Source organism: Plectropomus leopardus, chromosome 19, assembly GCF_008729295.1.
Source record: "Plectropomus leopardus isolate mb chromosome 19, YSFRI_Pleo_2.0, whole genome shotgun sequence".
In the NCBI taxonomy this organism is placed as follows: domain Eukaryota; kingdom Metazoa; phylum Chordata; class Actinopteri; order Perciformes; family Serranidae; genus Plectropomus; species Plectropomus leopardus.
The window spans coordinates 12,372,455-12,400,340 of NC_056481.1; the positions used below are offsets into that span (position 1 = coordinate 12,372,455).

General features: G+C 38.5%; 1 protein-coding gene across 1 annotated transcript; it reads left to right on the top strand.

Annotated features, from left to right (window-relative positions):
• Positions 1-1,416: 1,416 nt before the first annotated feature.
• Positions 1,417-27,646, top strand: gpam (glycerol-3-phosphate acyltransferase, mitochondrial). The gene is made up of 21 exons (XM_042507797.1): positions 1,417-1,561; positions 4,986-5,122; positions 5,255-5,374; positions 6,452-6,525; positions 8,586-8,699; positions 8,833-8,982; positions 9,808-9,907; positions 10,202-10,338; positions 11,447-11,546; positions 14,310-14,522; positions 14,738-14,851; positions 15,734-15,819; positions 17,326-17,438; positions 19,262-19,332; positions 20,561-20,828; positions 21,026-21,183; positions 21,798-21,875; positions 22,067-22,204; positions 22,317-22,506; positions 23,866-23,924; positions 24,070-27,646. Exons 2-21 carry the CDS (start codon positions 5,039-5,041, stop codon positions 24,184-24,186), a joined length of 2,484 nt encoding a protein of 827 aa, XP_042363731.1. The 5' UTR covers positions 1,417-1,561; positions 4,986-5,038; the 3' UTR covers positions 24,187-27,646.
• Positions 27,647-27,886: the final 240 nt, after the last annotated feature.

Here is a 27,886-nt window from a genome sequence, read left to right on the forward strand (position 1 = left end):
AATGTAGCTCGAAATTTGGTAATGACAGTAAGTATTTAAATTGCATTCAAATTGAGATATTTAATGCCATATATATCTTTTACTATGCTTTAAAAGTGACACTTCGCATACTTTAGCAGTCCCCAACAAGATATTACAGTGGTACGCTCCAAAAAGATGTAATGTAAATATCCGCCCACTGGAGGACGCACTACATCCATGTACTATAATTTATACATTTGAACTGTAATTTTTAAAAACTTTTGTTCTTTGTGTTAACATAATGTGCCGCATAGGACTGTGGTTTATTGTTTTAACTTCGGTAAATAAATCTGACATTTTTAATTCGGTTTTCATCACCGAACCAAAATAGAACAGGCCTTCAAAATCCAATCTTTGAAAAGCACTACAATTAATTGTTGCACATACTGCCACACAATCTGTATGTCGATAGAGAAAAAAGCTATTGTAGTGATGCAGCTGATGTGGTAAAGAGGATCCAAGTAATGTGTCTATATCTTTCCATTATGAATGCAAAAAAATCTTTATTTGATATGGACAATTTTACATTCACAAATGCCAATTGACCAAAACAATGCCACACATACAACATTTAAAAATAGAAAGATATAGACACATTACTTGGACAGAATAGTAAAGAAATGAAAACAATAGGAATTTGTACAGATTTAAATATTTTCCTTTAAAATTGTTTAAATGATACCTTTTTGTAGCTATATAGTTATTTTGTTTGCTTCTGTTTGTTTTGTATTGTTTTGTATTTTTGTATTTCTGTTTTTTTTTTTCATTGTAAGACAGAGATTGTCTAATGAATTAACCTTGGTAAAATAAAGAAAATAATACTGACCAAATCAGGTTAATGTAACAAAGTATTACAGGGGTAGTATCTATGTAATATCTTAAAACGAACTTATTTTATTTAATAATAGATTTATTAGGTTCTGACCAAACTCTTTCTATCAAGATTTTTGGGAAAATTACCCAAAGTTTCCCAAATATTTACTTTTATTTTTTAAGGAACTTTTTTTTCCCCAAATAAGTTTATTCTGAACAAAGAGGCACATAACAATTTTCACAGAAAGACACAACATGCCATTCCAGAGGTGTTGAAAGGCCATTCATTTTAAGAGTTCACAGTAAATGTAGTTCCTTTAGTAAAAGTCCTTTTAAATAATCGTTTTTTTTTTAGTAATCAACTTAAAAACGCGTGTTCATAATTATGATAACAGTACATAACTATTTAAAATTACTTTAGAAGATCTGTGCTTCTTTGTTCAGTATTTTATTTTTTTATTTAAAAAAAGGCAAATGCAGTGGTCATATTGGCGCGGTGCTGCCCTCCTCAGGCTGCCGGCGGAACTGTACCACTGGCAGTTGGCCGCTGTACCAAAATAACACCACCTTCCTCCTGTGACACATTTCAGCCTGTCAGAGCCGTCCAGTCCTCGGAGGAGCTGTTGTAGGGAGGCACAAGGGCACTGGAGACTCCAGAGGCTGGCTGCGGTTTTGTCGACGACGACTTTATTTTTGAGATATGAGTCAGCGTAACTCAATATTCAAGGTAAGGGAGAATTTATTCTCGCGAGCCCCCTGCTAACGAGCTAGTGTACATGAGCTAGCAGCTACATCGCCACCGTCGAAGTGACTGTTACTAACGCCGCGCGTACATTGTCATGGAAACAATGACTGCATTATAACGGTCGCTCACACGACGTCGTTGACATTGTGACTGCTGGCAGCTAAAACACATTAGGGCTGATTTAAAAGGCATAATCTAACGTTAGCCGGGTAACTGCACATTGACATTGAGTTCAAGAGGACCTTTGACAGTTTGCGATTTTTTTACGTTACATTAACGCAAACCTCCAGTGACATACAATCATTTAACGTCAACCGCGTGTTCATTGACGTACCTAACTACCGGCTAAATGGATTCCATTCCCGGTATCGCGAGCCCGTTAAGCTCTAACGTCAGGTTTGCCACATGAGGCTCGGCAGCGTGCCATACAATGTGCCGGAGAGACGATGACAGAGTCTGCACAACTCCTGGTTTAATGTCAGCACGAAGCTCCACATGGACTATCTGAAGCCGTCCATTAACCAGGTATTATATAGAAATTCCAGCTAAACAAATCGGCGCTAGTTAGCAGCTGAACCAGACACCCGGCTGCCTGGTTTATGCCATTGTTGTCTGCACGGCTAGTTATCTGCACACACCCCATCTGTCACACTGAGACTTCTCCTGTTTGACCTGCTTATTGCAGACAGCTTGGACCGTGTGAAGCGGATTAACCTAGTAGTGTACAGTGTGACTGAAAAGCGATGTCTTTGTCATCTAGAAAAATTAATAATAAATAAATAAATAAATAAATAGGTTGTGATCGGATGGGAGATGTGCTGTATCCCATGATAACAGATTTTAAGGTCTTGAATTCTGCTATTTGTCCTGTACAATTTCATAATTAGCTGCCTGTAATATTTGCATGTTTCTAATTAGTAATATTAGTAATTTCTAACTTAGTATATGCCTGTCTGTAAAGCAGTGTTTGGGATTATTGAGCCTCATGTAATTAACTCGGTAGTTGAAATACATTTTGCATTGGTAAGTAGAATTAGTAATAAGTGACAGAATTTTCTACCATTTCTGTATTGAAAACTATTCATTATCAAAGGTGGTGGTCCTTTTTTTTTGCAACGGGCTTTTCAATTAATCGACTAATTGTTGCAGCTCCAAATTGATGGACAATGACCAATGCTGACATTCTTTGCACTTTTACATGAATTTATTTATTTATTTATTTATTTTTTGGTTCGTGTAAGACTACTACTTTGTGTAAGTACTGTAAAGATCTAAGCCTTCAATGGCTGATATTAATGAATACTTCTGGATATTGATATGGGCTTCAAAAACACAAGTACATTATACCCATTGCCTTATTACTCTACCTTAACCAATACATCTGCTTGTATGGAAACACTAATGTTTCATTAAAGCTGCCTTCACCTGGTACCTAATCCCTTCAGCTCCTCATTCTTCTTCTTTGTTTTTGTTCCAACAAAGTCACCCCATCAGGTGGACTACTCTCGGTCATTGACCCCTTTGAAAGCCCAGTTACCCTCATCAGTGTGCGTATCACCTACTACCACCACAACACCACAACAGGACAATGGCATACAGGCACTCATCCGCTGCTGGACTAGTTTGAACATTTTTGCCAAAAGGCTTGAATGTCTGCCTTCTCCCTTAATATTCACAGGAAGTGGAGCTACTCTGACCCTTACACACACTCTATGATGTTTGGTGTGAAAGAATTCATTCACAAAGTGGCTTACTATTTCAAACAGATCAGAAGTACCGGCCATGCTGTTCGCTGTTAATTACCTTTGAATCCTCTTTGTGTTTTATCCTTGTTTCTCCAGGCTATCGTACTCTGTGCACTTATTGTTAAAATGAACAATTGGGGAACAACAGACAGACTGGGGCAATGGCAAAGTTTTCTATTGTCCTTGTTGGTATTTGGGGCCCAGACACTGCACACCTCCATTATAGTGAAAGGTTAACAAGACAGTAACCAATATAGTGTGGGGACCACTATGTGTAATGTTTATGTGGTCATAATAAGTACAGTGCAGTGTTTCAGTCTTCAGAACATCCTCACAAAATATCAGTTGAATTACATTTCCAAAACCTAAAACAAATAAAGTGTAAGAAAACCTCAGCAGGTAATGTTTAACCATTTAAGACCTGAGCAAACTGGCTTGATTTCTTTAAAAAAAACATCGGAAAAAAGACAGTGTTTCCCGAAATTGTTAAGGTGGCCTCTGACAAATATTTAAAAAATGGCCCAGGCCTCTTATCAGTTATAAATACTCTTGTTGTAAACCTTCAAAAGCTATTTAAAGATAGTTTACAAGGTGTATAATACACAGCAAAGATGCCTGATTTGTATTTTATATTTCAAATAATTATCTTATAGTTAAGGAAAAAAGGACTCATGGAGAGCTGCCTGTGCTGCGTTCAGAAACCAACAAAAAGCCTCAGAATATAGAGAGGTGACACAGAATGAAACAAAGGAACACACAAGCATTAAAGGAAAATAAAAAGTGTGCTATTATTGTGAAACTGCTTTATTTACAGTTTTAAAAGTTTAGATTACCAGGTGTATTTATCATGGAGAGGAAGAGACCTCAGCAGATATTTTGGCTGCCGATAAAAACCACCCGACCATGAACACTGAGGGACGTTTAACCTGGACTTCACACAAATAATTTTGCTGATTGCAATCTGCAATCCAAAGCACTAGTTGCCACTAAATCCCACACACTGCTCTTTTAAGTTCAAGGAAACCTCAAAGGTGGTTGTGTGTTTGAGATGAACATGCAGGGAAGTAATTTGTTTCATGTCTTTATATGCGTGAATGGTTCATAAAATGAGGAAGTCTTAAAGGTCTTTCGTTCTCAGATGTGAGGGTGTGTTATGTACAATACTTGATGCTGTGGATTGTTGTTTGTTATTTGAACCACAGGAGACCAGCCCATTAACTTTAAACAAAGTGTCTGGGGAAGAGTGAAACAAGGAATGACAAACAAACAATGATGACAGTACTCGTAAAATCAGTCCTAACTGGAGCAGGTGTTTAGTGAACCCAGCTCATACCAGCGAGGTGATGCATCATGTGGGAGGGGCACGCATTTTTTTCAAGCTATGGATATACCTTGTTTCTCTGGTTTGTTGTTGAATGGAGGCTCAATTTTGTCCTTCAGGCTTGAATCTGCTTTCTGCGAGTCAATTTCTTGTTAAGATGCTCATGTGACCTATTTGAAGTATAATCTGACTGACTTGTGGTGCCTCAGAAGAAATTAATTATAGCATTGTCATCTAAAGTAAATTCATCTTCAGTACTCCAGCTTAGTGAATGAAATGTTGCCAGGAGTGATGACACATCAAATATATTTACCCTTGTGATATCCCTGTGTCTTGACAGCTTGCCAGCTAGTGGTGTGTGATCTGGAGGGAGAGGAAAGGACAGCAGAAAACATGGAGCTGTCCGATGGCTTGTTGCTGCAGGTCAACAACGGAGAGCAATGGTGTAACCGCTGGAAACATCCCAACGATGACTCGGTAAGCCACAGACCCAGACCAGCAATTTTTCTCAGTTATGCCATCAAACAGTACGATCAGCATTAAACATCTTGAGGTCATCTGTCATTGACCTTTACGTTTAATAATCTTTTATTGTGGATGTGTTTTAAGGACCGCAGCACCAGCCCCTCAGTCCTGCGCTGTGTTACCAGCACGTGGAAGGAAGGCCTGCTGAACAGAAAGAGGCCCTTTGTGGGCCGTTGCTGTCACTCCTGTACACCGCAGAGCTGGGTAATGTTACACCACAACAAATTAACTCTAACATGAGTTCATTTGCTGGACTCTAGTCATTACCAGGGTGTAATTTGTTCTATTGTAAATGTTCATAACTGAGGAGAACAGGATCAATATGCAGCTTACAGCATCTGCCAAACACAATTTATTGCGGCTGTTTGAAGACTCAAGAGGTCCAAGTCAGCATTAAAATGTATTGTTTTTGTGTGAATCAACCATGACATTTCTACATCCAAATAAAATTCATAGCACGCATATTATTATTTTACTTTAAATTATAGATTGTCTAACAGGCATGTTGGTCTTTTTGATTAAATCATAGCGGTGCAGTTAAGTTGATTAGGATATTGGCAACATTTGCCAATGCTCGGGCAATCCCATTATGTTTACTCAGTGCAAAACATAAGCACCAAATACCAGCCAAATGCTGTAAAAGTATGCAAGTGGCTGGTAGATTCTCTTCAGTCACCAGCCGAAAAAAACAATGGTGTTCCTTTGAGTGGCTGGTACAATTTGAACATTTAGTAGCCATTTGGCCACTGGACAAAAAAAGTCAGTTCTGTGAATGTCAATTAGAGTGAAACATTTCCTTTGTATGTCTCTAAAAGATGCAAACAACACTAGGCATACACATTAGTGGCGACATTAGCTTTGTCCTTGGCGTGGGAACCGCATGGTTGCCGATTCAAGTCCCTGTGCAGACCAAGTATGGAGTGTGGACTAGCAGCTGAAGAGTAGCCAGTTTGCCCCCTGGGCACTTTCAAGGTGGTCTTGAGCATGGCACCAAACCCCAACTGCCCCAGGGAGGCCTATCTATGGTTGACCTTGCACTACCCCTTTTGATTGCTTGTGTGTGATGTAAAAAGAGAGCTACGTAGAACCTACATTTAAACTGCCGATTTGCCTTTGAATTATGTGGTGAGACAAATATAGAATTAAATTAAATTTAAATTATTGTACTTTATGTGTTTATTCCTCAAATGTATAATCCCATTGCTGTCTCTGAGGCTATTAGTTTACGTTATGCTGATGTCTGTCTTCTTCCTTGAAATAATTATCTTTTTTTTCCCCCAGGAGAAACTTTTCAACCCCAGTATTCCATCTCTTGGACTGCGCAACGTCATCTACATTAATGAGACCCACACCAGGTAAACAAAGCAAGATCTGCTCCTATCACTTTATTCTAATGAATTTTCCTGAGCAGTGCATTGGCTCACTCCCTCAAACTCAGACCAAACTCAAACGGTAAATTGCTGATCAAATATAAACCAAGATTCTGTTACTGAAATGTCATTTCTTTCTTAAAATGTCCTTTGAAAACATATTTAGTTACACTATTTGGCTGTATTAGAGCTTGTGAAAAGAAAGTGGTTTCTTGGATTATAAAAACAGAGATCAAAATGGTAAAAGTAAGCAGTGCTGATCAAATATAAATCAAAATTTCGTTACTGGGCTCCTACCTAAAATGTTTTCAGAAATATATTTTAGTGTACTGTTTAACTGTAATTTGAGATCGTTTGTTACCAGCTGCCTGTCATGTTGTTTCCTGTGGTAAAAAGACCAAGCTTGCATTACGTCACCCACCAGGGGAAGCGTTTATTAGTCCAGTGTGGAGGAATACATTCTGATAGCTGTAGGTTTTCTACCTCTTTAGAAGAAACAAATGCCACTGCTTTTTTTCATAACTTCTCAGGTCATGCAGGACAAATTTCAAAAGTATTTTTGTCTTTCTACTGTATCGACAGCCCAGTTTTTTTTTAAAATAAAACAAAGGCCATCTTTCCAGCAGTGAAATGCTTCTTCATGTTTAGAGGACCTAACTGTGGAACGGTGGAAAGGAGACAGATGAATAATTGACAGTGTTTGTCAGTTTACACCTGACACATGCATCCAGTGACTGACCTTAGCAGACAAAAACTCAGTAAGACACCTCAATACCTCAACCTCAAACAGTATAAACATCAGCTTGGTGTCAATCTTTGCTTTTTCAAAGACGAAGGCAATCCTTTGGATTTGTACTTTAATGAAGGCTGTTTGCAATTATGCTCCAAATATGGCAAAAATCATCATCGTTATTATTTTGGTCAGTATTGAGATGATTATTTAACACACATTTTTTTATTGTTTATTCGAACATCATGAATTTTATTAAACTAAAAAAAAAGTTTAAAATGTTTTTTTTAACAAAATAGATATATAAATAATGTATTAATATAAATATTGTGCAAGAGGGGAGGAAGAGAACCAGCACTGTTGGCCTGCAATTACTCTGAGCAGTATGTATTGGAATAAAATACAATAAAATATATATCTGAATATATTTCTCACTTTTTCATGGTTGTGTGAAAAAGTTGCTAAATTTGTTGCAAGCTGCTTTTTGGAGATAAAGTCACAAGAGGGTCTAAAAGTCCTTAAATCCAGCAAGAAATTTGCTAAGTTGGCAATACTGAGCACACCGCTGTAAAGGAAAGGGGTGCACTGGATGTATAACAGGAGACAAAACAAGGGCATCGTTGCAAAACTGAACGCGACACAATAATCGTTTCATTTTGATTCTCTTGTTTTCATATTCGATCGACGCCCAAATGTTATTGCAAATAAAATTTTTATTAATCACCCAGCACAACTTCAAAGTAGCACAGGAATAAGTAAAACAAGTTTATATCTGTTGTTTATTTGCGTTGTATAGCATGAAGACAGAGACACCCTGATGCTTACATGGGCTAAAGTCAATACAGACAAGATGGTTTTGTTAGTTTTGTCAAACAGTCATTATTTAGTCATATGCAAGCTTAAACACACCTTAACACAGCAGCCACTGTCGTAAAAATGCTGCAGGTTACAGCTCTAAAATATATTCTGGTACGGTGCATGAAATGGTAACATTTATGTTTTAAACTGTACATGGTCCCTTTTAAATAAAATAAATGAATAACCCTCAGCTGATCTCTGGTCCTTGCAAATGTGTTAAATTAAATCAGTTTTACCAACAAGACTTTCACCAAACAGTTAAACTATAGCTTTCATTTAGTGTGTGTGTGTCAGAGAGAGATTTTAGAAGATATTTATGTCACATATCATATGAAATATATGAAGTATTCATTTTGTAATGTAGTTATGCATACAGTATATTTGAGAATATGTCCCCTTCCTTTCATCTTTCTGTGTATACATTGGTGCACATCTCTGTCTGTGTGTGCTCATGCAGACAGCGGGGCTGGCTGGCGCGCAGGCTAAGTTATGTGCTGTTTGTCATGGAGAGAGATGTCAACAAGGACATGTTCACCAGGAACGTTGTGGACAACGTGCTCAACAACAGCAGGTAACCGACGACATAACATGAGACATTTGGTGCAGCTGAGCATCGTGAGAGTATGTTGTGGCATTTTTTGGGAATAAAACTCTAACAATGTTGGTGTCCCCTTTTGTTTGTGCTGTGCTTTGGTCCATGGCAGGGTGGAGAGCGCTATTGTGCAGGTAGCCACAGATGTGGACGCTGCAGCCAGCCAGCCTGGACAGGAGCACAAAGCAGTCAGTAAAGTGAAGCAGAGAGCAAGGGCCTTTCTGCAGGAGATGGTGGCCAACATTTCACCGGCCTTTATCAGGTACGTACTGTAGAGCAGAAATCTGACTGCCTGACTCTTTTAACGACAAGTCATTCTCAAAAAAGCCTTCTTATCAATGACACCAGTGGCAGTTAAGTAGCAACCTGTTCCTCGCATGCGTGCTCACGCTCTGCAGGCGCAAGAGATGAAATAAGCCAGTTCAAACCACAACAGCACAATCTTTCACAAGCTTTGTAAAAATGATGTGAGTTTGCCCGTCCAATAGAACAGAAAGCCTGCTCAGGTCAGTTTGAATCCCCAAAACCAAAAGGAGGTCCCTCTCATGAATCAAGTATCCCGTTGATGTTGGTGTTAGTTTTCCCCCTGACATTTGTGACATTCCCGTTTGGCCAGACAGGCTTTGCTAGATATCATGTTTTGGGTTTTTGGGGGGGGGGGTTTGGTTTGGCTGTTTGTTTGGTGCTTATATGAAGTTTGTGTTGGACTCTATGTTGTGGTGGGTGCCGGTCATTTGTTGATGGAACTGGGACTCCATGTCTGAGCTGCTTGTAGTTAGTTAGTTAGTTTTTCACAGAAAAACTGTCTCAAGTCTGTAACATAAGAGATCAGTCCACAGGCTTTTATACACAACAAAGAAAGTTGGAGAAGGTCTCAGTATTTAAGTTACATTACAATGTTTTTGCCCATTTGTAATAAAAAGCTGTTAATTCATGCAAATTGTTATACTTTATACCTTAAAAACACACAGAACCTTACAGTAGTACACACTATGTGCCTGGCTATGTAACTTTCACTAAAATGGACTAGATTCGGCCTGGCCTGTGTTTCTGATCCACATCTTCTCACACATTTCTTTTTCTTCAGGCTGACAGGATGGGTCCTCCTGAGGCTCTTTAATGGTTTCTTCTGGAGCATCCAGATCCACAAGGGCCAGCTGGAGATGGTCAAGAAAGCCGCCACAGAGGTCAGCAGCAACTATGCACACAAAGAAAATGAATAATACTCTCACAGCATGATCTGCTCCACAAAATGTGCAAGAACATGTACTGTACTCAACTGCGACAGCCAAACATAGTGTCTAAAAAGCACAACAGAAATATTGGTCATAATAACATATTCTGCTGGACACATGGTAAATGTGAAGTGTAGAGACATTAGATCAAATTAGGAGACAAAATGTTGCCCTAACATATCCACTGTAAGTTCCAGCTGGACTGAGAAATGATCTGTTTATTTAAAGATCATCTTGTCTTTGCAGCAAAATGTGCCCATGGTCTTCCTCCCCGTTCACAAATCCCACATCGACTACCTGCTCATCACCTTGATCCTGTTCTGTCACAATATCAAAGCCCCACACATTGCCGCTGGAAACAACCTCAGCATCCCCATCCTCAGGTAAAAAAGACCACCTAGCCTTATGTCAGGTTTGATCTGGCAGTGAGGTTTATTTCTGCCCTCTGCAAGCGAAAACACAAAGATCAGTTGGATACCAGAAGAAAGAGAATTTCTTGGAAATGGATCAGAGAGAAATTATAGCTGAACTAAAGCGTTAGACTAAAGATTGACACTGATTTTACATTGGGTGAATATTAACAGGTGGTGAAACTGTTCTATCAAAATCTGCTTCAAGTAGTATTAAGTTTTCATACATTCAAACTTTTGGCATTGCCCATTTTTCGTGTCAGTTTGAACATTCAAGTGATCCGAAGAGTTTCCAAAATGAGGGTTGGAGGGGTTAAACTTAACCCTCTATGCTACACATAATAACAATAACGCAGAAAGGGAAAACATAAAGATGAAAAATAGAGAATAAGAAATAATGAAAAACACTAACATGAACAGAACTGAGAGAGATACAAGAACAGAATGCAAAAGCAAAAGTCAGGGGAAAGTTCAGATGTGGGGAGGCAGTGGGAGACAGGTATTGTAGAGAAAAGGTGGTCTTTGAGTTTATTTTTAAATGAGGAGAGTGAGTATGTTGCGGATGTTTATTATTATCATTATTATTATTATTATTATTATTTAGTCACTTAAAGTACATGAGTAACATACAGATAATTATGTAGAAACAACTTTCATTTACGGCCCGATATGCAGATTTCTTCTAAATACATTAAGCTATATTTGTTCCAACTTCTGTGCTTTTATCACAAAATGAACAATAGGTTAGCTATGCCGTCACTCTAATGTAGAAATCTTTAAGAAAAGGTAGGAATTGTGTGCAAACGGGCGTATTTTACATTGTGGCGTATTTTACATTGTGGTTATGTTCAGCTGTCAGGATCACTTGTTGTTTAAATCACATTAAAAGCTTCCAATAATCACATTTTGTGGAGGGAATCACTGCAGTAAAGTGGTTCCCTATAATCACAGTGATACCATAATCCAAATAATTGGTCTGTAGCAATTACATGACTATCGCAAGTTTGCAGCCGATTGAAAATGATAAGGACACCGCTGCTGGCAGTGAAGAAAGTTGATCAAATTTTCTTTCATTTCTCAGCACCCTTATCCGTAAACTTGGAGGATTCTTCATTCGACGGAAAATGGAAGAGACGGGGGACGGGAAGAGAGACATTTTGTACAGATCACTCTTACATGCAGTAAGTCTATTTATCATCTAGGACTGGTTTAACATGCTGTTCCTTAACTCAGTTAGTGTGCGTGAGTGTTTCTCGGCATGGTTTATTATATAACCGCAGGCCGTCTTCTTGCTTTTCTGCTCTGTGTGCTCTTTTCATTCCTGACTGATGGACAGAGAGGGTTAAAAGCCTCTGTTATGTAATGTCAGCCTGTGTTAGCTCTTTCTTTTTCTCTTCCTACTGCAGTTTTAATTTTTAGGTGTACTACAAGACCAGTCTTTGCCCTTTACCTTTTTAAATAAGACACTGTCCTGTGGCAATGTCTGAGTAGCTGAGTTATGCTGCTCTTCTTCACTGCACTGACCCAAATCCAACTCATATGCTGTCAGTTTTTCTCTGTTGGGACTATAGGGAGGTTTGTACATCTCTCACATACTTGGACACTTTTGACATTAGTGATATTGTGATATCGATATGGTATCACACGAAGAGTTGTAGCGTAACGTGATGGTTATGTCAGTTTGGTCACAGCTTTGACTCCTGTGGCTGGAAGAGTCTTCCTCAGGCCCGGGTTAAAGGGTAATAATTATAGTGATGTATATGTTTCCTGTTTAAATGTCCCAAAAATGACTGTAAAATGATAGACATATTTTGTTTGAGAAGCAGTGAAAGTCGATGTATTGTAAATCTGTAGGTAACCCTATAGACAAAACTTGCTTTAATGTGGTACGATGTGTAAACTTAGACACCATGGTGCAATCCAAACAAAGACTTAAGTGATCCGTTGTAGTTTGAATGAGAAACGTTCATTTGTAAGCAAAGTCTGTTTTGTTTCGGCAGCTCCAATAGCTTGTTATAACTAGAAACAAACAAGCAAAGAAATGGCTCTGTAAAATGAGTTTAAAACTGACAGTTAGGTGCTGTCATAAACTCGATGTTAGCGTTCTCCAGAGAGCCTGCCTGTGCTCTGGCAACCTGCACTCATATAAGCGTGGTAAAAGGGAAACATGGGAAAAGTAGAATTAGTGCCTTCTAGCACCTGCAAGTTGCTCTTACAGTTTACATTCATGCCTGTGTGAGATTAGTGTCACCAATTCAGCATCTGACCAAATGTCTCCCATTCTGTTCACGATTATGGCGTTATGTAATCCCAGAACAGTGTTTTTGAAAAACATTGTATGGTAACAGTGACTTTTTGAATATAAAATGTAATCACTTCATTGTTTTAACCTGTTAGACATTTGTATTACATTTTTCATAATTAGTGTATGAATTCTTAAGTTATGGCAAAAAAACACGTTATTTAAGGTTCACAGTGACTTCAACCTTTGACCACCAAAATGTAACCAGGTAATCATTGATTACAAAGAGATTCCCTCAAGGTTTTTTTGAAATATTGTTGACGAGATTGAGACAGATGCAAGGTCACAGTGACCTTGACCTTTAACCACCAAAATCCATTAAATTAATTTTGTGTCCAATTGAATGTTTGTGCCATATTTAAAGAAATTCCCTCAAAGTTTTTGAGAGATATCGTGTTCATAAGAATGAGACAGATGCAAGATTAAGAAATGAATAAGCTGAATATGTAATGGAGCAATAACAATACAGTTTTCACCCCCTGAAATGAGGAATTTGGTGTAAAAAATGTGGTAAATAATATTTCCAGCTGTGACGATAGTTGGAATTTATTTCCACCCTGATGCGATCATTTTGCATCTCAAGGAAGTCACTGGTGTGAAAACCTTTTGAATAGACTGAATCAAAAATCAGGTGCTGATTTAAAACTGAAATCTAAAGTTTTGTTCAGCTCCAGTTTTCGGATTATGTGAATCAACAAGCTTTTGCCAATTAGAAAACCTTAAGTAGAACTAATATGAATGACTAAAAATGTCTATATTATGCAATCATCATATGCTACTTGTAGCACAAAGTGCTTTTTGCAAAATAGCAGGTTTAATAAAATTCAACAAGTCTTTATGTTGAGAATTGCTGTTAATTTGTACGTTTGGAGTTTTTGAAAGAGAGCTGAGTAATGAAAGCAACACAGGCAGTGTATTGTGCCTGTAAGATAAGCGTATATTGTGCCTCTAAGATAAGACGTGTCAGCTTCAGACATGAACAACAGTAGTAAAGGACGACCTACATTTTATCCCTCTCTACCTCCAGTATTTTACCACACATCTCTACAAGCAGAGCGGACCACTTAATGCAGTAATTTAGTAGAAAAGATATAATTTTAATCTTCCTGTGTCGCTCACAGTCATGTAATTAACTGAACTCCCTCACAGGCACAAGTTAATAAAAACATTTTTAAAAAAAGCCACGTGCTGCTCTAATTTTGGTCGCTTCTGTGAAAGCTGAACATAGACTCCTCACAGCTTACTCTAAATGCCACAGCCCATTTCAGGACAAAGCTTCTCCTCTCAAAAGTGTCAACATAGCAGGAGACAGCTGTGCACTGTAATCAGGTGGATACTGTTACACAACATGGCTGTCTTGGCATGTGCCCATTTCACTGCGGAGTGTTTGGGGGTCAATTGTTGCTGACCACCACCCGCTTTTATCTTGTATTCAGGCTGCATAAGCTTTCTTTACTTAACTTCCACCTTGTGATGGAGTTAAAGTCATTTTTCAGGAGGTCAAAGCAGCAAATTACATTTTCTTCTAGCATCAGCATCATGACCTTTACACACAGCATATGCATTTGTCTCATTTTTCATTTTCATCCCACCGTTCTCCCTTCAACATTTTTCTCTCTGTGTTTCATCAATCATCCCTCAGTACACAGAGGAGCTGTTGCGTCAGCAGCAGTTTTTGGAGGTCTACCTGGAGGGTACCCGCTCCCGCAGCGGCAAGCCGTCTACAGCGCGTGCAGGCATGCTGTCCATCGTGGTAGACACAATGTGCACTGGGTCGATCGCAGACGTACTGGTGGTGCCAGTTGGCATCTCCTATGATCGTATTATTGAGGGCAACTACAATAGCGAGCAGCTGGTAAGTGCTCGGGTGACGTCTGTTGTTTGTTTGTGCTTTCACATTGGCAATAGTGGTGTTTTCCTCTGTCATTAAAAAAAGAAATAGATGTTATAGAAATTGTATCTGTAGAAACATGAGGAGACAAAGGTTTGGTTTGTGGTAAGTTGGATAGATAACTAGAATATGTTGCTATGATAATCAAGTCTGCATTGTAACCATTTGAATTCCAACAGGGCAAACCGAAGAAGAATGAGAGTTTGTGGGGAATAGCCTGTGGAGTGTTCAGGATGCTGAGGAAGAACTACGGCTGCGTCAGAGTTGACTTCAACCAGCCGTTCTCCCTAAAGGTGACTGATAGCACTATACGTTTGCTTTTTTACACGAATAGCTACTGCTGTTGTGGCCACATGTGGAGCAATATTGAGCTTAGCTATGGCAGATTTGAGCTGTTTTTGGGCCTAATCTGCACAGATACAGGTATCTTTGTAAACTTGCCTTTTTTTAATGCATTTTGGCCTTTTGTCCAAATGCAAACAAACCTTTTGTAAATCTTTTTTTCAGAGACTGTTTTCAGTGTTGACTTGTAAAAAGGGAAAAAACAGAGTTGTGAGCTTGTAACAGCAGAGTGTGTGGCATTTCCTCCCTTGTGAGGTGTCACAAATTAAGTGGTATTTCCTGCAATGGCACACATGACTTTTTTGCTAACAGGACTTTTTACATGTTTACACATATATCTGCAGTTATTCTTTGACTAGGGTGAGGAACAGAGGCTCTTTTTCAGGCTGCTGATTGGCCAACGTCGTCTTTTCTTCCATGTGTAGCTTTGGGGTTACAGTTAGAGTGCCGTCTGTGGGTTTAGCAAGGTCTTGACAATGTGTCAATTGTGCTCTTGCGTTTTCATTTGTATGGAGACATTTTTTTATCAAGGTTTGGACAGATTTTTTTTTTCTGAGAACAAAGGACCCTGTTTATAACTATGCCCAGGTCCATGTAGATTAGGCCTTAATTTTAAAGCACTAAAGTGAAGCAATGCTTTAAAATGTAGGAATCTTCTAACAAAAGGTCATGCTATCTCTTGGTTCCTCGACATATTTGTTGAAAAAGAAAATCAAAAGGGATAAAACATTTACTGCAAAAAGTTTAAAAAGTTTGTTGTCAGCACCAACTTATTACTCCGTTTAACCATCTGAGTTTATGTTTGTAATGAAGCTTTTGTGTGTCTCATGTAGGAGTACCTGGATACCCAGAGAAGCCGTCATATTCCACCACCAGTGTCTCTGGAGCACACCTTGATGCCCATCATTATTTCTGCACAGTAAGGCCAAACGACACACAGACCCGCTCTGATAGTCAGTTACACCCCCTCTGACCACAAACCAGCAGTCCTACATTCCCACCTGCAATAGTCTGAACTCTCATGTCCAAACTTGACTTCTCCCTCCTGCTACCTCACAGCAGGTTCTGTTTTCTGACATCTGAGCCCAGCGCTCGAGTGAGCACTGGCAGGGGTCACTTCAAGTCCGTGCTGTCCCTTCAAAATAAAGCCGATACAGTCATGCAGTACACAAACAAGGACAGCAGCATTGCGTCCCAGCTGGCATGGAGTCACGAGTTCATAAATCCTGTCAGCAGAGATGACTCAAAATGCAAGTTGCAAAAACTATTTCATAAAAAGAACCCTACAGCAGTGGCAAAGGAAGTCTTATTTTACTTTACTTAAGTAAAGGTACTAACACTACACTATGAAAATACTTCCCCACAAGTACAACACCAGCATTCAAACCCTTACTTAAGTAAAAGTATGTAAGTATTATCAGCAAAGTTAGCATAAAGCATCAAGTATGTTCACTGTTGTAGATGTTTAAGGTAGTGCTCATTTGCCCCATATTCTAAAAGATCATTATATGTTTTTAGTGTGGCTGTCATGTGACAATCATTCATCTCTAAAGAGTCAACAGGGTTCCCACGGGTGCTTAAAAAGTCTTCAAAGGTATTGAATTTGTTATTATAAAAGTAAGGCCTTAATTGGTATTAAAATGTCTTAAATCAGTATTCAAAAGGATTAAAAATGCCCATACGTGGCAAGTATTATTTTATGAGTCATTTCTTATTTGGCATGGTAAATATAAAAATTAATGGTAACATCTGATTTTATTTATTTATTTATTTTTTCAATAATAATCACAAAGAAAACTTGTCAACAAAAGTCTGAAATCTAACTTACCTGAAAAACAAACCAGTTTTCAGATTTGCGACCCTCCGAGAGGGTTTTGAAGAGTTTATTAAAGTTGAAAGGAACATTTCACCCTCAAGTTTGTAACAAAAAAGAATGTGTGTGTTTTCACTGGACAGGAAGGGAATGAGAAATGATATATTGTATTGTATAATGAAATGAAACTAAAGCAGTCAGACAAATCAAGTGGATATTTTAGAGATGTAGTGGAATAGATATACAAAGTTGCATAAAAGGTAAATACTCAAGTAAAGTATAAGTACCCTGAATTTGCACTTAAGTTACCTACTTACTTTAACCTTGACAAAGGCAGCACATACCACATCCATTCCTTCCATTCTTACCTTTCACAATGAAATCCAGAGACATGTTCATTGAGTAACTCATTTAAATAGCTAACAGCTGGATAGTGAATAGAGTTTGAGTCTCATCACTTTGTAATGTTGAGCCCATCATTTTTTTCCTGAAGAATGAGAAGGCGTTCGTCACATCCTCAGTACGTAAAGGCCTTAATTCTTGAAATGGTGTATTTTGCGTTCCATATCACAGCCTTTATGTTTAGGTTTTGAGTTGTTGTTGTTCTTTCAGACCCGATGCTCAGCTGTTTGAGGGGCAGGAGGTGGAGCAGCTGAACGGAGAGATGCCCGATGACATCTTAAGGCGACAAGTTATTAACAACTTGGCCAAGCACGTCCTCTTCAGTAAGAAATTCACAACCTCACAGCCAGTGGATCCACTACATTCTAACTAGCCCTGTAGCATAAAACATTTATGGAGCAGTGTCAGCTTTACCAAGAACCTCCAGTTTATTAGCTAAAGTTGTTCACTTAACCCTTTGACACCTGGGCAAATTGGTTTGATTTCTTTCATAAACATGGGAAGAAGGCAATGAGCAACTTAAAAAGAAACGATCCAAAAATAAGTAAGATATTAATAATAGTACAAGAAAAATTACCTGAAAAAACATCAAATAAACAAAAAATAATAAGGATAAAAAAAAAAACAAGTAAAAGACCTGAAACAATTATAGTAATTTTTCAAAATAATTTTAAATATATAATTATGATAATATAGTTTAGCTTTCAAAAAAAAATCTAATAATTTTCTACTAATTTCTTGCAATATGCAGAAAAATTCTTACTGAATTGCTAATTGCCAGTCCTTTTTTTCCCCGCTAATTGCCTTTTTTTGTTTAAAAAAAAAAAGAAATGAAGCCAATTAGCTCAGGGTTGCAACATTTTAAAACGTCTTAACACAGCACAAGAGAAGTGATGTCCATCCAGGTTTTATAGAGTTAAACGACACAGTGCAGCTTATATCTTTTCATTTTTAGTTTGTACACATCAAACAAGACAGAGGTGATAAATCACCCTATCCTAAGTCTTCCAAAAAGGATGCCACATTCAGCCATTTTCTATGGCACTTTTCATTTATTTAAAATACTGAAACACATGTTTGCTGCTTTATTAGGCATTCCTCTTTTGTCTTCTTTTCCCTGCACATGGGATTCCTTTTCATCCTGTGTTTAAGATACACCTGCTTGCTGGAGCTAAGGCAGCACACATGAAATACTATCCATCATACTGCCTGCGCTAATTGAAATCCAACACAGCATCAGCCTGTCCGCTTCACATCACTTGGGGCTTTTTTTTTTTTTTTTTTTTTGCCGCGGGGTTGCACTACAGAAACCGGTTCTCCCCCCAGCTCATTCAGCTGCATTCTCCTACGCTGGGCCCATTTGTTTTTAGCCCCTGGCCAATGACGAAGCCTCCAGCTGGATGGCATGTTGTTTTCAGCCAATAGGATGAAGGGGAGGATGGGGAAGCAGAAGAGGGGAGGAATGCAGTACCGCTGCTCACACATGCTTTACACCCCTGAAGTTGAGCTTAGCTCAGAATGACCACTAGTAACCCTTGTCCCAAGACACACACACACACACACACACACACTTACACACACACTCACACACTCACTCACACACACTCACTCACTGCATCATTTTCGCTGGCTGTGTCATATATAATTAAAATCAACTTGTTTGGATTTTTTTGGGAACTTTATCCCAAGTCAGTAAGAGGTCAAGTAAATGAAATGTGCAAAATGTGGTATATTTAAAACACAGAGGAGGCGCCTGGTGGTTCAGTGGATAGAGCAGCGCCCCATGTACAGAGGCTGCTGCGTCCTCGCCACAGCAGCCGTGGGTTCAAATCCAGCCTCGGCCCTTTGCTGCATGTTTCCCCTCTCTCTCTCTCCCCCTTTCACGCTCACACTGTCCTGTCAATTAAAGGCAATAAAAGCCAAAAAAAATCTAAAAAAAAAAAAACCCAAAAAACACAGAGAACAGTTCGTCCTAGATTGTCAATGAGTCCTATCTGTACATTTTTAGTTGTCATAATCCCCTCAAGTCAGATATTTAGCGTTAATAAAAATTTTTGGTCTAAATATTTATAGATGAGTTTGACTTTGATAATGTTGTCAGTCTGTTGTGTGTTGCTCATCATATCCTCTTCATATCTTCCCTCAGCGGCTAACAAGTCATCAGCGATCATGTCCACCCACATTGTGGCCTGTCTGCTGCTGTACAGACACAGACAGGTAAGTCTTTCATGCCTTTTGATAATCTCCTCTCCTGGTGCTTCGCAGCTCTTTACTGCACCGCCTTTCCTTATCTCTTCAAACCTCTGTTTCTCGTACTTGTCCTCCTCTTTTTGTTTCTTGTTTTTCCTCCCCTGGTTATCCCTCTCTCTTGCCAATCATGTACCCTCCCTTACACCAAGGTGATCCAAATGTCACACACACCTCTGCATGATATTAATGAACGGCTCTGAGAAATCTTGCTCTTCCTGCGTCCTCTCGTCTGTACATTAATGGTGGGCCGCTGCCCTCTGCAGGCACACTAATGTAAGTGTAACTGAAATTACCTTTCTGTCCAGAGGAATTGACCAGTGCTGCACATGACAAGTTCAAGGCCACTCTGGTATTTTGTTCTGCTAAATCATGGCTTTGATTAGTTTTTGGAGTCGCCAATTTTCTGGATATCATTGATGTTTCTTTTTTCATACTTTATTTCTTCACAGTTTAGTTTATTGAAATTTTCAGGGCATACATAAATCAGTGTCTAAGTTTCAGTGCCCAGACAAGTATATAAACACAGTACACACAGTACACAAATTACTAGATTGAAACAACAATAAAAATAACAATATCTGTAAATGTAAAAACAGATAATTAAAAATGTAAAAACAAATAATCAAATAAATAATAGAAAAGAATAAGAAATAGAAATAAAAGTAAAGAAATTAAATTAAAAAAATAATAGAATAGAGAGATTTAAAAGTGGTACAAGTAAAAATTAATTAATTAAAAAATATTTTTTTAAAAGTTCAATAAAAATTATTTTAAATAAATATAAATAAATGCAATGTTTAATAACCATAATAATAATAATTTAAAAAAAAAGAAGAAGAAGAAGCAATAAGAAGTAGAAATTAAAAATGGCTAAGATAAAATTGATAGCAGTGTCACAAAAATCTAAGCAGACATTAATTTAAAAAAAGAATCAAGGAAATAATATAAAAATACAATTTACATTTAAAAATTATCTAAAAAATAATAATGACATATTAATGCAATCGAAGTAAATCCGTAAGATAAATAAAATAGAATAGACAGATGGTAATAGTAAAATAAAATAAATTTAAGTAAAAATGCATTTAGGAAGAAAAACACAATTTGCAGGGGAAAAAAATACCAGTAAAGGATTAGACATAAAATTAACAATACTATGCTTTTTTCCACATGCTTTGATGATGTTTTGCTACAGGGGGTGGTGCTATCCAAGCTGGTGGAAGACTTCTTCAACATGAAGGAGGAGATCCTGTCCCGGGACTTCGACCTGGGCTTTTCGGGGAACTCAGAGGATGTGGTCATGCGTGCCCTCCACCTGCTGGGAAACTGCGTCAATGTGACCAGCAGTGCAAATCGCAACGGAGAATTCACCATCGCACCCAGCCAGACTGTACCGGCGCTTTTTGAGCTCAACTTCTACAGCAACGGCCTTTTCCATGTCTTCATTTCTGATGCAATCATTGGTGTGTTGAGCCAAGAGGTTCATGTTGTTGTTGTTGTTGTTGCTGTTGTGCTCACTCTGATGTATCACTAATCTCTAATCTGTTTAGGGATGTGTTGGGGATAAACTTTGCTGTTGACGTAATTATTCTGTCAGTCAGAGTCCAGTTATCCCAGGAATAGGTTTTTTCCACTAAATTTCTTAATTCTTTGTCTCCAGCCTGCAGCATCCTGTCACTGCAGCGAGAGCTGGTTGTGGAATCAGAGTCTGATCATCCACCCGGCGATCTCAGTAGCCTCCCTCTCAGTCAGGAGAGACTCATCCGCAAAGCTGCCGGGCTCTCACACTTCCTCATCAATGAGGTGGCAGTGGCACCAGTAAGTCCTACACATTGCTATTTTAATATTATTAAATATAAAACAAACACCTTCATGTTTCTATTTTCTTTGCAGTGTCTGAATTGAAATGAAAAGCCTTTATTATGAGATCTAGAGCAAGACAGTAACATATGACCAACCCAAAACATTCATCAGACCTTTTTGTCAAATTACAGGTACTATTATTCTTGCACTGTAATGTAATCAGTTATCAGCCTGTGGGGACCGTATGTGTTGTTGTGTATTGGGCGAAAGTCAGGACTTTTATTGTGAAGGAACAGGAAGTGTTGTGCTTGGCGCTCTGCATGTAGGGTGAACATGGCAGCGTTCACTAATAAAGTAGTTCTTGAGATACTTTAAAAGTTTTTATTCTTATGGAGTAACACTAATGTTATCATAGATATCACGTGTAATGCATCCTGTCACTGTGTGATTCGTACATTTAGAATGGCCCTAACTTTACAACTGATCACATAGTTCTATTGATCAGCTGTCTAAACTTTGATTGTTTCTTTTGATGTTGTTGAGGATTTCAATACATTTTAAATACGACTCCACATGGTTAGTTTCATATTTCACAATATCTCTCTCTCACTCTCCTCTCTGTCCCACAGCCCTGTCAGACTATTTACCAGGTTTTTCATGATGCAGTGACCCGGCTGATCCAGTATGGCGTTCTCTACATAGCAGAGGTTAGTTCACAGATACAAACCTTACTGCTGATGGACGATAATTAAAAGAACAGCTTTAATTCTGGAAGTCATGGTGACCATCTGGGGGAGCGCTGTTCACTTTAATCCCGCACTGTAGGTGTAATATGTGGTGGGGTTTTTCCATGGTCCAGATCATTTAATTTGGGATTTTTTGTTTGTGTGTGTGTCAGGAAGACCAGGAGGAACTGAGTCCGAGCCCCACAGAGGAGCCTTGGCCCAAAAAGTTTCCAGAGCCCCTCTCCTGGAGAAGCGATGAGGAGGACGAAGACAGCGACTTTGGAGAGGAGCAGAGAGATCGCTACCTGAAGGTCTGCTCTCGTAATATTTAGCTAAACATTTTAAACGGTCTCATGCAAATAGAACCACCTTTCGTTGCAACATCTAAACATTAACTTTCTGTCCTTGTTTTTATTTTTTCAGGTGAGCGTTGCAGCAGAGCACCAGGAGTTCTTCGTCTTCCTGCAGAGACTTGTCAGCCCGGTGCTGGAGGCCTACAGCGGCGCTGCGATCTTTGTCCACAGTCTGAGTCAGCCCATGGCTGAGTCCGACTACACCCAGAGGCTCTTCAGATACCTGCTCACCCGCACAGAGAGAGGAGTGGCTGCTTATGGTAATACTGCAATATTTCTCCACATACTGTACACTGTAGGAAAATTAAAAATATTTAAAATACATTACCCAGGCTTAGGTTCAACTGGGAATAAACCAGTGAGGAGCATTGTGTAATTATTCCACGATTTATCCATTTATAATAAAAGTCAGTATTAAACCACAACAGTTAATGCTGAATTAAAATTAAATAAGCCAAGAGTAATAAGAGTCAAGTGGCTCATTACTTTTATAAAATGATGTCTAAATATACCGGCCAACTTAAAAAATTGGATGCAAAAAAACACGTTGCATCAAAAAAAAAAATTGATGACAAATAAAAGCATGCTTCTACTAAGCCATGTAGTTCTTCATCAACATCCAGCAGAATGGTTGCCAAGCAACACACAGAGGAAAGTGCAGGCTGCGTTACAAATCTGCGGCAACATGGAGCCAAGAAGTTCACCTCTGTGGGCTCCTGTGTACCTTGATACCTCGGTGTAGTTTGTCCGCTTTGGATGGAGATAAAGGGGTGGTGTATTGGGCGGCAACAGCTAATACTTCTCAGGTACCTCTACAGGTGCTTCTGAAAAGAAGTGACAGGACACAGTGGGTCCTCTGGATGCTCAAACACAAATCCCCGAAGGCTCTCTTTGTTTTTTTCACCCGAATCTTTTTGTTTTTTTTGTGCAGTCATTGAACGATACAGTTATACATTTCTTACTGTTCTTGTCCTGGCGGATGATGAATGATTTACGCTTCATTTGGCAGTTGCCCTCTTCAGCTCTGCGTCCCATATGCTGCTGCACGTTAAATCCGACTTTGCTGACAAGACCCTGAGGCGTGTTTGGATTCACGCCTGAGAGTGCTTGATTTTCTGAAAGTGTGCCTCCGTTAACACAAGGTGGTGGCATGTTTTGTCATATCTTTTTCAGCAAAGTTTTTTACTAATCCAACAGTGAACACACAGCTCGTTCAACGATCCCGCCTTCGTTTCCTGTCTTTTGCAGCTCATCAGATTCTCTTATTAATTTCAGGGTGTCCTTTTTCTATCTTCCCCTTCTGTCCTTTTCATCTCTTTCAACCACTTATCCACAATTCTCGCCCACCCTGGAAATCAAAATACACGACAAAATCTGACACTTTGAAACAATGTTTTTTTGGCGCAGTAATGTTATTGTAATGCGGCCTCTTTATAAAGTATTTTACAGTGGCTTTGAATGCGGCTCAACCAATCATAATGAAGGACCTGAACTATCCGTTTTATAACGAGATTTGTGCTATATCTTACAGCAAACATTGAAGATTAACTGAGTTCATTTTCAGAAACAAAAGGTCAGTTATGTGCAGGTTTGATTAGTAGTTGTCTCCTTTTTTCTAGGTGAAAGTGCAACTCATTATCTGGTTAAGAACACAGTGAAGACATTCAAGGAGCTCGGGGTAAGAGTGTGTTTATGATATATTCCATATAAGCTTATGATTATATGGTGTATTGCTTATAGTAAATAAAATACAGTTTAGTGTTGAGAACAAAGGGTTTGTTTTTGGCATTAAGATCTGCCCCCTTTGTTGTGATCTCCCGCAGGTCCTGAAGCAGAGGACAGAGAACCAGAAGACGACTCTGGAGCTGAGCAGCACCTTTCTACCTCAGGCCAATCGGAACAAACTCCTGCAGTACATCTTAGGTTTCACCCTGCTGTGACCGACCGACACTCCTTTCAGCCCAGCTCAGACCCCAGGCTCCTTCCAATAAAGGGCTTCTACTGGTTACTTCTAAACGATCCCAGGTGCTACTCTGTGGAAAGCTTTACCAGGAAGTGCCTTCACGAAACAGCCGCTAACTGTCCGCTGTTAGCCGGAAGAGACTTGAAGCCAGTCTTCCCTTTTCGTTCTAGTCCCCGTCTTAGAACTGCGCAGCTGATAAAACACAAGTCTTTGATGAGGTACCTCTACGAATCATCCTCTCTTTGTGAACTTTGCCCGTGAAGTCATGAGGTTTTAATATGATCAGAGTTTTAAACAATCAGAAAAACAACTCAAGCAGGTTAGTAAGTAAGACTCACTTTGACAGCAATCAGAACAAAGCAAGCTGCCTTTTCGTCTATACAAGTGAACAAGCAAAATATGCATAGAAAATATGGTAAACATAACCAACACAAAGGCGTTTTTATGTTAACTCTGCTTGTTTGTAGAACTGCTGTATTCTCTCCAGTGCACTCCACTATCATACAGTAGAAAACGTCAAAGTGTAGTTTGATGAAAGGCTGATTTTGAAATCCTTGTACATAGGCCGCAACAATGTTTCCGATTTGTAGTGCATTTAAATGATGCACTCTGGCGTCATGAAATTTAATAACGTAAGAACATTAGATAGGAAGATTTGTCCCTGTAAAATGCGCATATCCAAATTTTCATTTGCAAAACTTAAATGTCAAAAATGAATCCTCCCTATTGACAGCTTTGGTCAGTTATACTGCACAGTTACTGGGTTAAGATATCAAAAATATAAGCAGTAAATCAGTTTAGGTGTGCAGAAATATCAACACAAAATGTACCTGTTGAAAGTCTGACGCAGCTGAAGCCTAAAATCACAAACATCTACAGTCAAGTGCATTCAAACCACTAATATCTAAGTGCATTCAGTTACACTTTTCGTCATTGGTTTTGATGAAAGGTGACTTTGATCTCTGTTTGCGTAACACCTTTTTCACATGTCTATGAATGTTACATAGCACAGCACTTAAAATGCTTAATACCAGCCATCACATCCACTTAACTTTAACTGCAGCGAGCCCAGAAACTCTTTGGTCATGCCTTTCAGGGAAAGAAGAGATTTGGGATCACCATTTTTTTCCTGTGTTATAAACTCACTGTATAAAAGCTGTTAAAGCACCACTGCTGAGAGAGCAGTTTTTGCTCCAGTGGTTGGGCATTTGTAAAACAGAGGAACTGCATAGTGTGGTAAAAATATTTGGTACATATCCATTGCGTAGTCCGTCTGAACAAAAGGTCAAGATAATGTCTGTGTTGTACTGCTGAAGAAAAAAGAAGAAAGTCTTTCTCCTTTGTTTACCTGTAAATGCAGAAATACCTAACTTAACTGTCAGTTTACTTATTCTTTATTTTTCTTGGTTTCAATGCTTCACTTCATATTTTCAGCACCACTGTTTTATTTTGACAAAATCACAGTCTGAAAATGTTCAGTAAACACGTCTAAAACTACCACTAAAGCTGCGTTTCCACCAAGCACTTTCGGTATAGTACCCTTAGAGCTGTATGTAACCCGTATGGACATGTGCTTAAACTTTAGATCTGTTTAGCACTTCCACTGCACACAGTACTCATATTATGTCAGCAGGGTCGTTACAAATGGTAATTGCCACGTCACTGCTCCGTCCAGCTCTTGCTGTATTTCCTTTTCACCGTTGTTGTGTGTGCATCTCGCTGATTGTCCATGGAATTAAGTCGCTTAACGTTTTCAGAACAAAAAAGAGCAGGCTGGAGTGTTTACAGCAGAGCAGAGGTTTACAGGAACGACGCTCCACCACTTTTTTTAACCACATGAGGAAATAGAATATTTGCAGTTTGATGAAAAACTGGTTGAAACTTGTATACGTTCTTTTAGCGTTTGAGCAAAATAACACAAAAATAACCATTTGAATGTGTAACAAACTAAACTGGACTGCTTGGTGGAAACTAAGCTTAAGTAGCTCCTTATAATTTCCGTTTTTGTTCCAAAATGCATGTTAAAAAAAAAAAGGTGTCAGTCAGGTAAGGAATTAAAAGTCTCGTGAAAATCAAAAAACTAACAAATCTACCAACAATAAAATGTGAAATTAAGACCTGATAGTGAAACCTCACTGCACAGTTCATGTGAATTTAGCTGCAGAACATTTATCACTTTTCATTTGTACTGTAAAATAACACAACAGGACTCAATATTATGTGTTTTATTCTAAACCTGAATACATTTTGTATTGAACATAAATGTAAAATAAGTTGATGTATGTATGAGCGCTTACAGCTGATAGGGAAAAGGAAGAGTGTGTTTTGAGAAGGCAGAGTAAGTTTGCAGGATTTTCTGGATTGTTGGAGGGGATGCTGACGATATTTTCTCAGACTGATAATGTGAAAACTGTGAATGTTAAAAATCGACATTCTTGATCTGTTAGGGCAATAAAAGTAAATTGGGTGTATACATAAATATTTATACTGAAAAACTTGTTGACAGTGATCAGCAAAACTGCTTGTAACAAATAATTTAAATGCTTTTTCTCAACATTTTTCTTTATTTATTACTTTATAAACCTGCATATTTTCATGCAGTTTTTTTTTTTTTTCTTTCAAATCTATGTACAAAATTTCCCTAAAAACTTGTGGAGGATTGGTGAATGGCACCCATAGCATGTTGAAGAACAGAAAAGTATGTCATTTAAATGGGAATGTGATCAGATCTGATTTACATTCAAAGCATTTCTGAGCCCACAATCTGTATAAGTCCCCACGCTGCGGGACCTCTCCGCCAAGATTAAACCACTCTACGTACTGTAATGCATGTTTCCTCTGGCCGCCTTCAATCATCGACATTTCAATGTGAACTCTACTTAACCTGAGAATTGTATTTTACGGTCTAGTGTGTGAATTATGTTGCAGAGAACGATAGTTGTTTGTTTAGGAGATGCAGTTAAATTTGTTACCTCTTGAATGTATCTCATCTGTCCCCAAAAAGGTCGATGTGATATTGTAGAGTGCTCGACGGAGTCGGTACAGACGGCTTTCATGAACTGCTCGTGGGGATTATTGTTGAGACTCGTTGCTACTGAAGCTGCATTAACAACATCCCTCTACAACCATGTAACTTTGTAGGATAAAAAATGCCTGTATCTGGGGAACAGGTGCCTTTTTAATGCACTGTAGTGTTCTTTGGTTGTGATTTTCTGTTGTTTTTGTGCATGTTAACAAAGATAATTTTGTGTGGGAATTCAAAAGAGCACTGTAGATTGTAATTTAAAAAACACGAGCAGAGGACTTGTGGTTACTATAAGAAGAATCACCAGCTACTAAAACAAAAGTGTCACTTTTTTTGTTCTTGCTGTCTCCGAGCGAAGCACAATTGGCATTATTAGATTTTGTTTTTAAATAAATTAATGATAGATTAACAATAGTGTCTTGCCTGTCTTTTTATAATTTTCAGCGGCGAATGGGATAGTAAATGTTTTTGGTATCAATGTCTATCGTTTTTTTAAAACACTCTTCATTGATTTAATCCATATTATTTATTATTATGACTCAAAGATTTCAACCACCTTTTTTTCCATACAAACAGATGTTACCTGTCAGTTTGCATATTTTATTTCCAAATGTTGACTTTGCCTTATTTCTCTCAATTTTATGGAAGCTGA